At 37.8% G+C, this 14,495-nt stretch overlaps 1 protein-coding gene across 3 annotated transcripts in view; it reads right to left on the bottom strand.

The window, feature by feature from the left end:
- LOC132050303 (isoamylase 3, chloroplastic) overlaps positions 1 to 13,712 on the bottom strand; it is a 56,706-nt gene extending 42,994 nt beyond the window's left edge. The window contains exons 1-3 of one of the 3 annotated variants that reach the window (XM_059441502.1): positions 13,515 to 13,712; positions 13,335 to 13,440; positions 10,192 to 10,349 (exon numbers count right to left, since the gene is read on the bottom strand). In XM_059441502.1, coding sequence (XP_059297485.1) covers positions 10,192 to 10,349; positions 13,335 to 13,440; positions 13,515 to 13,597 — 347 coding nt within the window. In that variant the 5' untranslated portion in view covers positions 13,598 to 13,712. Of the gene's footprint in view, positions 1 to 10,191; positions 10,350 to 10,896; positions 11,474 to 13,334; positions 13,441 to 13,514 lie in introns of those variants that run through there. The other 2 variants (XM_059441499.1, XM_059441501.1) reach the window with 2 other exon arrangements.
- Positions 13,713 to 14,495: the final 783 nt, after the last annotated feature.

Genomic DNA, 14,495 nt, shown 5'->3' with positions numbered 1-14,495 from the left:
GGATCAAACGGGTCCACGACCTGGCCGAATAATTCCGGTGGATGATTTGCTATCGTGGATAAACTAGCTCCTAGTGAGCTTGCAAGCATGAAAATTTGGCTAGTTGGCTTTTTTTTTTTTTGTTTTTTTTTTTTTGCTTGCTTGCCCTGTTCTGACAAAAATCTCTATTCATCTAACCTGGATAGGAAACTTGCTAGAATATTATCCTTCCCCTTGAGGTGCTTCACTTGGAATTTGTAAGGGGAGAACCACTGTGCCTATATCAACAACAACAACAACAACAACAACCCAGTATAATCCCACGTCGTAAAGTCGGGAGGGTAGAGTGTACGTGAGACCTTACTCCTACCAAGGTAGGACGGTCGTTTTCCGAAAGACCCTCGGCCAAGAAAAGCATAAAAGCATAAACAAGTCGATAATGCTAAGAAATTCAAAGCGACATGTAAAAGCAATAATATAAAATAAAATAATGCAATCGGCACAGTACCGCGGGGGTAATGAAAGCACGAGGAAATAGTAGATAATAGCATAAATGGAGCATAAGAAATTATATTGCGATCTGCGATTACTAATAAGAACGGGTTGGACTATCTACTAGCCTTCTTTTTGGGTCCTCCAAACCCCCTCCTATCTAAGGTTGTCCTGTTTTTTGTGCCATGTCGTGTCTAATTACCTCCCCCCAATACTTCTTCGGCCTACCCCTACCTCGTCCGAAACCATCCATGGCCAACCTCTCACAAAAATCGTGTCTCTCCTTCACATGCCCAAACCATCTCGATCTCGCTTCTCGCAACTTGTCTTCCACCGAGGCCACCCCCACCTTATCCCGAATATCCTCATTCCTAATCCTCGTCGCTCACGGCGTGGCCACACATCCATCTCAACATTCTGTGCTACTTTTTTTTTGGTGAGAGATCTTCGCCAAAGACTCCGCCCCATACATAGAATCTACGGATTTGGAATAATTTTTGGATTTATCTAGATCATATTCGGGAATGCCTTCATATCGTGTCTATTAGAATTTCCGTGGTGAATTAAAAAGAAATTGAACATTTTAATTTCATTCAAACATTTCTTTGAAAGTGGAATGATAGTGTTGTTCTGCATCTTTGAACCTTCCACTGGCATATCCGCAATTTTCCGCTGGCCATTTTTTTCGTCAACAAGTACCGCGCTCCAACATTCGTTGCTGGCATCAGTCTGTAATATATTTTCCTTCCGTCTGAGGGGATATGGAGGGCTTTGACTTCTTTGGATATTTCTTTTATTTTTTGAACTGCTTCATCTTGTGTTTTCCACCAAACGTTGAGCATTTTTGTAAGTGGAGAAATGTGTGTAGAGACATTAGGGATAAAATCTCTAACATAATTAATCACACAACTCTATCCCAAGATGATAAATTCTCTATCCCAAATAAACTTACCTTTTTCTCACACTTAGCCAAAGCTAAATACTTCTCCAAGTTTGACCTTAAATCCAGGTTTTGGCAATTGGGAATACACCCTGAAGAAAGAGCAAAAACAGGCTTTTGCATCCCCGATCACCAATTTCAATGGACAGTCATGCCAGTTGGGTTAAAAACTACACCCTCTCTTTTCCAAAAGGCCATGATAAAAATATTTCAACCCATCCTTCACACATCACTAATTTACATTGATGACATATTACTATTTAGTGATACTGTGGAAGAACACCTCAACTTGCTCCATCAGTTTCATGATCTAATAAGGGAAAATGGAATCATAGTCTCAGCAAAAAAAGATGGTTCTTGTTAAAAAAGTAATTGATTTTCTGAGAATGCATTTTGTCCATGGAACATACAGATCGGGGCCACACATTTGCTAGGTTTCAGACACTAGCTTCACAACAAAGCAACTCCAGTAATTTTTAGGTGTGATTAATTATGTTAGAGATTTTATCCCTAATGTCTCTACATACATTTCTCCACTTACAAACATGCCCAAGTTTGGGGGAAGACACAAGATGAAGCAGTTCAAAAATAAAAGAAATATCCAAACAAATCAAAGCCCTCCATATCCCCTCAGACGGAAGGAAAATATTACAGACTGATGCCAATATTGGAGCGCAATACTTTTTGAAGAAAAAATGGCCAGTGGAAAGTTCAAAGATGCGGAACAACACTATCATTCCACATTCAAAGAAATTCTTGCAGTGAAAAACGAAATTCAAAAGTTCAATTTTTTTTTAATTCACACATAATTTCTACTAGAAATGATATGAAGGCTTTCCCGAATATGATCCAGATAAATCCAAAAATTATTCCAAATCGCAAATTCTCAGATGGGCACAGTGATTCTCCCCTTACAAATTCCAAGTGAAGCACCTCAAGGGGAAGGATAATATTCTAGCAGATTTCCTATTCAGGCTAGATGAATTTCAAAGAGATTTTTGTCAGAACAGGACAAGCAAAAAAAAAAGCCAACTAGCCAAAATTTCATGCTTGGAAGCTCACCAAGAGCCAGTTCATCCAGGATAGCAAATCATCCACCAGAATTATTCAGCTAGGTCGTAGACCCGTTTGATCGATCCATCCTTATAGAAGGAAGGACTTTCTATGAGCTTCAAGTTTTAAGGCAATATGGAGGATCCAGCCTTAAGTCGTTTGGAGTCAATCCAGAATACCCATTCTGTCATGTATTCATACCACTGGCCAATGATTTTCCACAAGAGCTATTATGGTTTTCTTGGTACTTGTGTCACTAGTATTACATCTTTATGGAATTCAAGTGCGATATGTTCCGAAATTTTGACAAGGTTAAACCTGCTCTCAAGAAATTTCTACAATGGTTTAAACCACGAAGGTATGGGGTCCAATGTTTGAGATTCCTATGCAGCAAAAATATTCATGTTACATCGGCCAAGAAGATTATTGACGGAAAGGTCTATGCGTAGCCGATATTTCATTCTGGTGGAAATTCCTCGTCTCTATCTTGTCCTTGGAAGATGAATATAGAGAAGCACAGAGAATTATTTTCCAGTAAAATAAGTGCATTCCAAAGGAGATATGGCCAAAGGAGTGGGCGCGTTGGAATTATACTGATAATCATCCCCACCGGAAAGAGTCTGACAAACAGCAAAGGAGTACCAAGTACCGTATGAAATCATCAGGGATGGTCAATTAGGCTATCACGAGGATAAGATTAAATATTCCATCTCAGAATTCACAAAAAATGGAGCACAATATAGCGGGATCATCCAACAGAAAATGCTACTACACAAGGTCGTTGAAAACAAGCCTAGAAAACAAAGAAAGTTCCGACAAAAAGCATGACGCCGAAAGACGAATAGATGAAGGTTACATAAGCCCACCATCTCCACCATCAAACACTTGCCACATGGGAGGATGCTTAATTACGTATGCAAGATTTTCACCACTTATCCTTACTTATCTCAACAAATTACCCTCAAAAGTTTACTACCCATGCCAAGACAAATCTTCCTATAATTTTATATTTCCTAACTTACTTTCACATGCTCACCACATGCTTTCCACAAGCTTACACATGCTATCTAAAAGAAGACAGAAGTCTACCCCACTTGCACATGCTACCATATGGCGTCACATGCTTTTCCATGTATATATTTCTACTTCCACATGCTTTCAAGTGTTTGCACATGCTTTGTCATGCTTAGGCTTATGTATTTCTTGTTTTATTAGGGTCCACCACATGTTTAAGGGACCCATTTGTATGATAAGTTTGCCATGTATATAGATTTGCCTTGTACTAGTCTTCCAACTCCTATATAAAGGAGACTATGTAGTACTTGGAGGATCATCAAATAATCATCTTGTAAAATTTGCTATATCAAATAAATGAGTGCTTTCTAAATTTCTCTCTTGTTCTCCTCAAAATGTATGGAAAGGCTGGTCCTTAATTTAGTAGTGTAAAAGTTTTTTCCGAGTTGAGTAGCTTGGCAAACCGTCCTTAGGGATGTTGAAGCCGTAAGAAAAACTTTTACATCTATGATCAAATTTGCTGTTCGACTAGCTTGGCAAGCCGTCCTGATGGATGTTGAAGCTAGGTTTGTGGCAAGCCGTCCTGATGGATGTTGAAGCTAGGGTTGTGGCAAGCCGTCTTTAGGGATGTTGAAGCCCAGTCCTTTCTGTAAGAAAACTATTGTGCTTGTGGCCTTGCTATCTAGCTTGTAATTTCCTCGCCCTCAACCCCCCCCCCCCCCCCCCCCGCATCAATGTAATGCTTCATATAAGAGTAGCTCCAAATCCTAGTAGAATAAGTTCAAGAAATTCAAGAACCTAAACCAAGTCAAACTTGGTTTCCAAACTGCGTCGACTTTTTCTTACATCAAGGCTAATTCCATGTGTTTAATTATGATAATAATTCCAAGTCTTGAACTTGTGTTCCTTGTAGAATTGGATTAAGCCTTAATCCCAATTCTTCAAGGATTCCTCTTTGCGCGTGGAACAACCTGGCTTGCATGGACCAAACAGTCTCCAACTCTTCTGCAAAGGACCCGGTTCATCCTGCATCCTTGTTGCCTGCTTTACCAGTTTCTTTTGGAGATCTGCTAAGGACCTAGTTCTTGTATATAGTTGTCCATCCTTCTTGAACATTGATTGTCAATTATACATTACTTGTCGATCATCAAAACTTCATTAAGAACTTGAATTGAGATTCAGATCAAAGCAGCTCAACAACTAGGCAACATCACCCAGCAACATCAACCGAAGCCAATATTTCTGTTAAGGAAGTTCCAGTCGAGACAACCATGAACCAAGGCACTGAATCCTCTCAATTGTTCTTTCAATTCTCAACGGCAGGAATTACTTGGAATAGGCACAATTCATCTGTTTGGCATCGATGTTGGATGGAAACTTGGAACCTAACCAGAGAGAAGAAAAAGCGCGAAGCTCCATGGAACCTGCAATAGGTAAACCATATTGTTGCTACCCACTTCTAGGGATGTTTTGGAGGCTATTAGCGAGACTTGTTTAGATGTAAAAAAAAGCTAGGCAGGGAGAGAGATGACAACTTACAATAATGAGAACGTTTCTCTGTGGTAAGAATTAGATCAATGCTCTATAATCATGAATCAGAGTGTCCTGTGGATAATGTAAAAGCAAAAAAAAAAGGCTATATCTATTTCTAACATGATTGGATCATGAATTCGATGAACTTCTTTCTCAAATTCTTGGAAAGAAGAAACCACTGCCCACTTTGAGGGAAATTTTTTCTGGACGAAAATCGGAGGAATGTTATGATAAAACATGTTCCAATCTTGAATAAAAAGACAGACTCATTCACAAAAAATACGCACACTCAAGAGACCTACTGGAAGATCCAACCAAACCCTCCTAACCAACGGGAAGGAAAAAAGGATCACACTACCATGGCAGCCATGCCCTTTAGACGATCAACAAAGAATTCGGACAGCAAGCTTCTCCAAAAACGTGAAGCAATTAGAGCTACGGCACAAGCTTCTCCAATCTCAACTTCATCAGTATCAACTATATTTGGAGAGATCCACCAGCACCGTGCCAAGACGTCTTCTAGGGAAGGAACCGTGAGACCTCCCAAGATTTGATTCCTTACAGAGCCAAGATCATATCAGAGTCCTTTAAACACCAAACGATAAATAACGTCACTTGTTGTAGCTCGTGTAGTGTGCGTAAAGTGGCATAAGAGAGTCAACTGATTTGATTTACCCCAAGTAACTTGCCATATCCTGATTATTTTGCTGTAGTTGGAAAATATCTGAGAAGACTTAGTATATGTTTTGTACATCATTCGTATACAAAGCCTTTGCATTAGTCCAAACCTTTAAGTTTTACAAGAGTGAGATAATTATGAGTAATATAGGACTCGGATTAATTCCACAAAAGACCACATAATTGTGCGTCAATTCTATTCACTTAGTTCTTTCAGTAGCAGCAATATCACTACCACTTTTAACTAGGTGATCATCAAATCCTTGAACTATAAACCATAGATCAATTGAAGCAGACTATGACATGTAATTACTATTACCCTCCAAATAGTAGTAATAGTGGGAGAACATGAAATGGAGGGCAAAAAAAGTTCAATACCACCTGTATTAAAAAATCTATCTTTTGGTCTCATAGAGGTATCCAAATAATTCTAAACTGACAATTAAATAGTAGAACCCCAAAATCCAGACCAAGACACTGATATCACCTGAAGACTACCTGAAAAGACGGATCTTAGATTCTAGAAAGTGAATTCCAGAAGTGTCAGACGGTTGAAATTCCAAATGCTGGAGTGCCGGAAAAGTGAATCCTGATAGGGATTTGCCCAATGTTTAGAAAGGCGAGTGTCTTATGCCTTTTGGCGTGAGGCGAGGCATGGCGAGCCTTCATCGCCATTAATAGCCAAGGCGTGGCTTTTTTGGAAAGGCGAGGTTGAGACGAGAAAGCCGAGCTGTGGCGAAAGACAAGCATGGCGACGCCTTTTAATTCAAAAAAAAAAAAGTATGTAACTTAAAACAAAACAGAATAAAGAGAGCAAGAGATTAATTTTTACCTAGGGTTTCACTTTCACTTTCACTTCAGCCGCTGATGCATTTCCATCTTCCTTAGCCGCCGCTGCTTGGATTTTCCTTACCTGTTTCTTTCCTTCTTCTTCTTCTAATTCTTCTTTCTTTTCTTTCTTCTTTCTTTCTTTGACTTTTCCGACAGCCGCTGCAGCAGATTAGCCTTTTTTAGGCATATCTGACTTTTCCGGCAACCGGCCGGTGACCCTATTCCGGAAGATTTCTTTTTTTCCATTTCAGTATTGTTATTATTTTTTAAGTTATATGAGTTTTTGCCTTCTATAGTTATATAAATAGATTTCAATCATGTCATCATCCCGTTCCGAGAGCAAAGACAGAAATTGGAATTTTGGTAGAAAAGGTCAAACTCCGCATGAAGTTATATGTATTTTTTGTGAAAAAAGCAGCAACGGTGGAATAACCTGGCACAAACAACATTTACTTGGTATCTGAACAGATTCTAAACTTTGTACAAGATGTCCGGGATCGGTTATAGCGGAAATAAGAGCTTACATGGAACAAAAGAGTGTGGCAAAAACTCAAATGAGTTTCGATACATGTGTGGCTGATCATATGATGATGATATGGATGAAGTTGATGAATGGAGCCTCCTCTCTCCAAAACTCAAAAAAGGAAGACCGGGACGAAAGGTCCTTTGAATCTTTATTACTCACAAAAGTCAAAGGAAGGGGCGGGTAATAATTCGAGTATAGAAAGAACCAAAAAGCTTTTAAGGGATCGTGTTGTAGGTGCTTTTGTAAGATGGGTCTATAATGCAGGGCTCCCTTTCAATTGTGTCAATTGCAAAAGTTTTAAAAAAGTCATTGCCTACATAGGAGAATATGGCCCTGGAATGAAGCCTCCCACCTATCACGAAGTTGAGTATAGAGTTACTTATCTAAAAAAAAAAAAAAGGTGAAAGAAGGTGGATAAGATTGTTGAAGAACACAAAGTGAACTCTTCTACAGATTCCACTAAAATGTACAGCTTGTTTGAGAAGACTATTGAGTTAATTGGAAAGGATAATGTTGTACAAGTGATTACCGATAATGCTAGTAAGAATGTAAAAGCAGGTGACATGATGAAGGGCACATTTCCACATACTTCTTGGACTCCATGTGTTGCCCATTGTATCAATTTGATATTTGGTGACATTTTCAAGATGAACCCGTATGCTTCAGGTAACTTTAATACAATTGTGTACTTGTGTTTAATATAGCATCCACTTTCTTTAGAATCTATACTTATTAACTATTTTGTATTTCTTTTATAGTTTTTATCAAGGCCACTAAGATGTATGCTTACATTAGTCAGAGGCCATTGCTATTAAACTTGATGAGGAAGTTTACAAATGAAAGAAATTTGGTGAGACCGGGCAAGACTAGATTTGCAACAGCTTTCTTGACTTTTCATAGTTTTTACATGCAAAAGAACAACTTAAGAAGCCTAGTCACTTCAAATGAATGGAACCGGGAAAGAGGTTGCGAGGCATATTGTTTCTCCAGCATTTTGGAATGATGTTGTTAAGGCACTTAAAGTTGGTGGTCCTTTGATTATCGTACTTTGTTTGGTGGATGGGGTGAAAAAACCACCAATGGGCTATCTTTATAAAGCTATGGATCTGGCCAAAGAATCTATTGCAAAATCTTTTGGGAGTGATGAGAGCAATATGACAGTTTTTGAGATCATTGATAAAAGATGGCCAGGTCAACTTCATCGACCTTCGCATGCAACAAGACATTCTGAACCCAGGGTTGTATTATAAGAATGAAGCTGCTGAAACTTTGGATGCATAAGTGTGGGATGACTACATTTCATGTGTTGAGAAGTTGTCCCTGATCAAAATGTGGTAGATAAAATGTCGAGTGAGCTTGGTAAGTACAGACAAGCAGATGGGACATTTGGTTAGGAATCTGCCATTAGAGCTGGAGACCATTTGTCACCGAGTAAGTTGTTTTAGTTGTCTTTATAACTAATTTGATTTCTTTATACATAATAGTTAATACTTTTTGAAATATTTTTTCTATAGCCGAATGATGGATGCAATATGGTAATCATGTTCTAGCCTTGAAAAAGTTTGCCATCAAAGTACTAAGCTTAACCTGTAGCTCAATCCAGATGTGAAAGAAATTGGAGTGTGTATGAATATGCGAGAACTTAGAAGAAGATTTATTCTATTCTATATTACATTATCCTTATTTTATTAGTATTCTTTAATTACTCGCTACAACTTATGCACAGATTCAATCCAAGAAAAGGAATAGACTTGAGATAAAACATCTCAATGATCTAGTGTGCATTAAGTACAATAGAACATTGAAGCGTTGTTATAAAGCTCGTGACACCATTGATCCAAGTAGGTTGGAGGGTATTGAGGATGCAAATGAATGGCTAACTGGAGCACCCGAAGAGCACGCAAAGGATGCAAAGGAAGAGTCAGAAGATGGTGGTCTCACTTGGGGTATTGTTGCTTCGGCAAGCGGAGTTGAGGAGTGCATCTATGGTCTTAGGACGAGTTGTTCAAGTTCAATGAACAATGATAAAGGGGTGGCTTCAAGTTCAAGTCGATCCCTAATTGATGAAGAAGATGAGAGCCAATATAATGCTAACACTCTTGCGGTTGAAGAATTTGGAGATCTTGAAGAAGAATAGATGTTGCTTCGTTATAATTTGGTTTTGAATGTGTGTCTTATGACTTATTAACTATCTAGTTGGAGACTTTTAGACTTTAGTATCAACTATCTACTTTTAGTTTTTCAATTGAAATATTTGCTAGTATTTTGTTGAGTATTTTTAGTTTTTGGGTATTTACATATGCATATTTAATATTTTAATTTTTTGTGTTAATTCTCGCCTCGCTTCTAACACCGCTCGCCACGCTTCGCCATGAGGCGTGAGGCACGCCCTTATTGCCACGCCTCGCCTCTCGCCATCCTAAACAATGGGTTTGCCAGAAAATTGAGGTTCAGTATATCTTGGATTAGTGATCTGGATCTGTTCCAGAAAGAAATTGAGAAAGGAGACCACTGGAGATGGCTATTCGACGTCAAGCAACTCCATTGATGTCAGATCGGCTAGAAGAGATGCCGGAATTCTGCCTCCCTGCACATGGGCGAAGCTCAGGCAAATCGGCACATCGCTACTGACAGCGAAGCTGTTGGCGATGGGCTTCTCGGTCTAAGGTCGTTTGAGTCCTGTGATTCTTTTGGATAGAAAGTGACACTCATAAATTACTCCTACACCACCAAATTAAACTGGGCAGATACAGAAGATTCTCTTTTCCACCCAGAGGCTTTGGGGGGTAAGAAGGAAAGGAAAGAGAGATGAGAATTCCTCTATGAGTCTAATACCATATTGAATATTGGGAAAAGAATGAGATGAAATGGAAAGCTCGATTATTCCCTCAAGCTCGGTTGGGATTATAGCTATTACATTGTATACATTTTTGGTTAGCATATAATTACAAAATTAATTCCCATTTACATATTCAAATCCTAATCATATCAAATCATTCTGATTATGCAAATCATATAATGTCTCCACATAAACAAACTTTAAGAGGCAGGATTAGCAATAGAAGAACTTAACAGCTAGAATTTGCAACTAAGACCAGACTTGAAGACAACAATATATACCATCCAAGTGTGATTTCAGTCTAACCTTTTTGGAAGAATTATGCAAAGCGTAACAGCAGAAGCATGCTGAGAAAAAATTGCAAAATTTATTCCACTTTCAATTTCTGATACTCCTAGTGGATGAGCCAGACCAGGGGAAACTTCGAATGGAGAGAAAGCGTCCAGCATTTGAGTAGCTTCTTCCTACAATCATGAGCACAAATGAAGAAATCAAATATTTAAGTTACCCATAGGACAGTAGTAATCTTGTTCGCTTTCACGAACAGAGGTCAGCCAAGAAAGGAACCAGACAAGGAAAGCAAAATTAGCTGTCGTTTGGTTTACATAATTAGGATAAGTTAGGATATCTCATTTGTATTGTATAAGATCATAGGTGAGACAAGAATTTTTCTTCCGATTGTGGCATAACATATTGTGCAGTGGATAAATGACCATAGTAATTTACATGCAAAACGTACTTCTATCGAAATTTAACCCCACAAATTGCCCATAAACCAGGTAACGAATTACTAATTATATGATAAATCAGGGAAAAAGAGACACCTGGGGGGCTTTTGTGGGTTTCTGTGAATGGGGAGGGGGGAAGTGGAAGAAGAAGAAGAAGAAGAAGAATCTGTAGGGTGAGGTGGCCAGATAGTCTGAGGGAGGTGGTCAATAGTCTGCCTCGGGTCCTAACTTCTAAGATTGAAGATATAGGAAGGAGAAAATGTGAGAACGACAAACTCTTCACCATTATACTTGAGGTGCAGATTGGTTGTCCTTATAAAAAGGAGATAACTGTCCAGATCAATTGGCTCCATCATCAATTCCTACATCACACTGTTGATGCTACCAGAAAAAGTGAACACGACAAAAAAGAGAATAGTATGTCTAGGTAGCATTGTGATTTCAGTTAGCACCAAGTACTGGGATATGCAGCAAAGCATACTCCTCACAAAAGATTTAGTTCTCTGTCTTATGTTTTAGAATATGAAATGTTAAAGTGCTCGTACCACTCTCTAAAACAAAGCCCTGGCATAGACCTTAGTGACCCTACTTAAACATTAAACATGTCCACGTAGTTTGGGCATGAAGAAAGGAAAAAAAAAAAAAAAAAAAACAGTACTTATCGAGCACATCAGACTTTCAAATTGAAATGTCTCAAGGCAGTTCAGCACCCCGAAAATTACATAATAAGGACTTTCCTGAACGCTGTTGTTGTTCACTGGAAAAAGGGAGTGCACAAAAGTTAAATCTTTGGCATTTTTTGTGCACAGGGTTAGAAGGAAAGCTGAAGGAATCAACGCTCATCTCTAGCAAATTAACTCCTGCAAGAGTGCAGGAAAATGGAAGGGAAGTCATGACAGTAATACCACATACATTGATCTTTCTCAAGGAAGTCCTCCTTTTGATATTAACTAATAAGTGCTAATTTTCTTATACTTCAACTTTCTAGGAATACATTTCTGCAGTGAATATGTATATTTCATGCTTACGATCCCATATTCGGATATTTTATGATCAGCAAAGCAAAGAATTTGCAACAGCTTCGTAGGCCCTTGAACAAACTTCAACCTATTTACATTTCATCTCATAAGCCTTCCTAGTTAATACATCCGCTATTGATTAGTCCAAATTGGAGAGCCAAAAGTAGACATCTCGTCTTCCATGTCTACACAGGGACCAAAATCAGCTCAAAGAAATCACAAACATGATAGTGATTTATTGGACAACCACCATGAGACTGTTCAACGTGATTCCTCAACAAAATGACATCTTTAACTATCCACATTGAACTATGAAACAAGGTACAAGAGCTGCTGGCCTTTCAATGCTTCCCACTAGACGCTAGGCTATACTGATACTCCCTCCATCCCAATTCATGTCTCACTTTCCTTTTTAGTCTTTCCCAAAAAGAATGTCACATTTCTATATTTAGACATAATTTAACTTTATGAGATAATTTAGAGCCACACAAATATCTAAGGCTTGTTTTGGACCATAAATTTCAAAAGTCTTCCTTTCTTAAACTCCGTGCGTAGTCAAATGGTGCCTACATAAATTGGGACAAAGGATAACTATCAATACAGGAAAAATTGAACAGTCATTTCATTGATCCCAAAAAGAGCATACCCGAATAAGCACACAAAATTACCCATGATGGAGAATAAGTCAAAATCATATTTTCCGTAAAATAAGTCATTCTTGTGTTTGGTTGCTATAACATCTTTTCTAAGGAAACCATTTTCCACCTAAGGATGACTTTTCTCACTCTGGGATGAAGTCGTTTTCCTTCATAACTACCTCAGCACTTAACTTTGTATCGATGTTCCAACCTACACTTTGACATTATTATCAATCTATAACACTCAAAATAAAATCATTAAAGCTATCAAATATGTAACATTATTATTACTCCCTCCATTTCAAAAAGAACACCTCTACCTCTCTCCTCCTTTTTGGCAACTCTTTAGTTTCAACTTTCCACATCGCATATTTCAGACCACAAAATTAAAGGGCATTTAAATATCTTAAGACCACAAGATTCAAAAGTCTTCTTTACTTTCTTTAACTCTGTGCCAAGTCAAAACCAAACAAACAAATTGAAATTGAATCAGAGTGAGTAAATGTTTTTTTGGGATATTTTCCAGCACCCAACCAAGCAGTAGAAACAAAATTCATGAAAATATGTCATTCAAGTTTTTAATTGTAGCAAACATTGATGTACTTTTATATTATCTACTTTTAATATAAATTAGAATAGAATGTACTTTTAATTTATAAATTAGAATTTCGCTTTCATAATAAATTAGAATTTATACATATATCTCCTTTAAATTTAATACTCCCTCCGTCTCCGTCCCTCCGTCTCCATCCCAATTTAAGTGTCTTACTCTTCTTCTTGGTCTGTCCAAAAAGAGTGCCTCCTTCTACATACAGTAAGTTGAAAATTTAAACATCTTACCTGGTAAGTTTAAGACCACAAGATTTGAATAACTTTTTGCTACTTTATACATGTTTAATTTAAGACTACAAGACTCAAAAGTCACCCTTTATTTCTTAAAATCCGTGCCAAATTAAACTAAGACACTTAAATTGGGACGGAGGGAGTTCAATGTTTGGAACTTGGTGTGAAGAATGCAGAAGCATAGAGGTAGTAAATTAAAGAGAGAAATGGGAAGTAAGTACCTGGACCTTGGCAGCTCTAATCTTGTATCCTCCTACCTTACTCTTACTTTTCTGCCCTCGGAAGAATTGTGCAAGAGGTCTTCTTCTACTACTCGAAGAGTTGAATCTGTCACCAAAAGATAAGTGAGTTTTTGCTAAAAACAGCAATTCTTCTTTTACAAAACAAAAGATTTAATTTACCTGAGGAAGGTGGAAGAGGAAGGAAATGGAGGAAAGAACAAGTTGTTGAAATTACGTATCGCCACCACAGGCGATGCAGTCATCTTTAATGGTACTATAGAATTAGAGCATGTAAAGGGAGAACAATTAGGGAGAAGAGAGAAAGTAAGAAGGGGAGAGTAACTTGTCGAAGGCTTTACATTTTCTGTTGGATTTGAGAGGGTTCCTCTTTTCGGGTGCCACGTGAAAGGGTACGTGGAAGGAACGGCCCGCATCTATTTCCCATCCCTCTCTCTTCATAAATATCACACGTGCCAGTCCTACGCGGCACATCCCTCCACTAACTTATTCGCACTTAGTGGTCGTTCGGTATATGGCCAAAATTATCATCCCGAGGCTAATTTATTTTATATCTTGGGACTATTTTATATACTTTGAGAGATAAAATAATTCAAGATAAGCAGATAAAAAGGTATATAATATTACTATACTGGAACGCATTTATATTGTTACAGATAGCGATAAATTTATCCCGTGATAAATTTATACCTTCTACCAAACATAGTACAAAAATTAATACGATATCCCAGCTTATACCTTCTACCAAACGACCCCTTAAAATAAATTCCCTCCCTCAAATTATCATTCAATTTTAACCAAATTTATTTATTACTAATAAAAAAATTATTTTTATTTTATTTTAATAAGATCACTCGACTTGATATTTCTTTTCTTTTTATATTTTATAGAGTAATAAAGTAAAAAGCCACTTAAAAGGCAAAATAATTTATAATTTTCACCCTTATTATATATATACACCTTATCTTAATTTTTTTTAACTAGTGGTGAAGTGCCCGCGTTGAGCACGGGCCCAAGCTTACACAAAAATTAAAGAGCAACTTATAGGAACAGTTATATGTAAGAGCTTTTAACAATCCGTAGCTACATTTTATGTATTTAAATTTCGTAGCTAGTTTTAGGGCAACTCGCTATATCTGAGGG

Source organism: Lycium ferocissimum, chromosome 3, assembly GCF_029784015.1.
Source record: "Lycium ferocissimum isolate CSIRO_LF1 chromosome 3, AGI_CSIRO_Lferr_CH_V1, whole genome shotgun sequence".
NCBI lineage: Eukaryota > Viridiplantae > Streptophyta > Magnoliopsida > Solanales > Solanaceae > Lycium > Lycium ferocissimum.
This window is presented reverse-complemented; position numbering and strand designations above follow the sequence as displayed.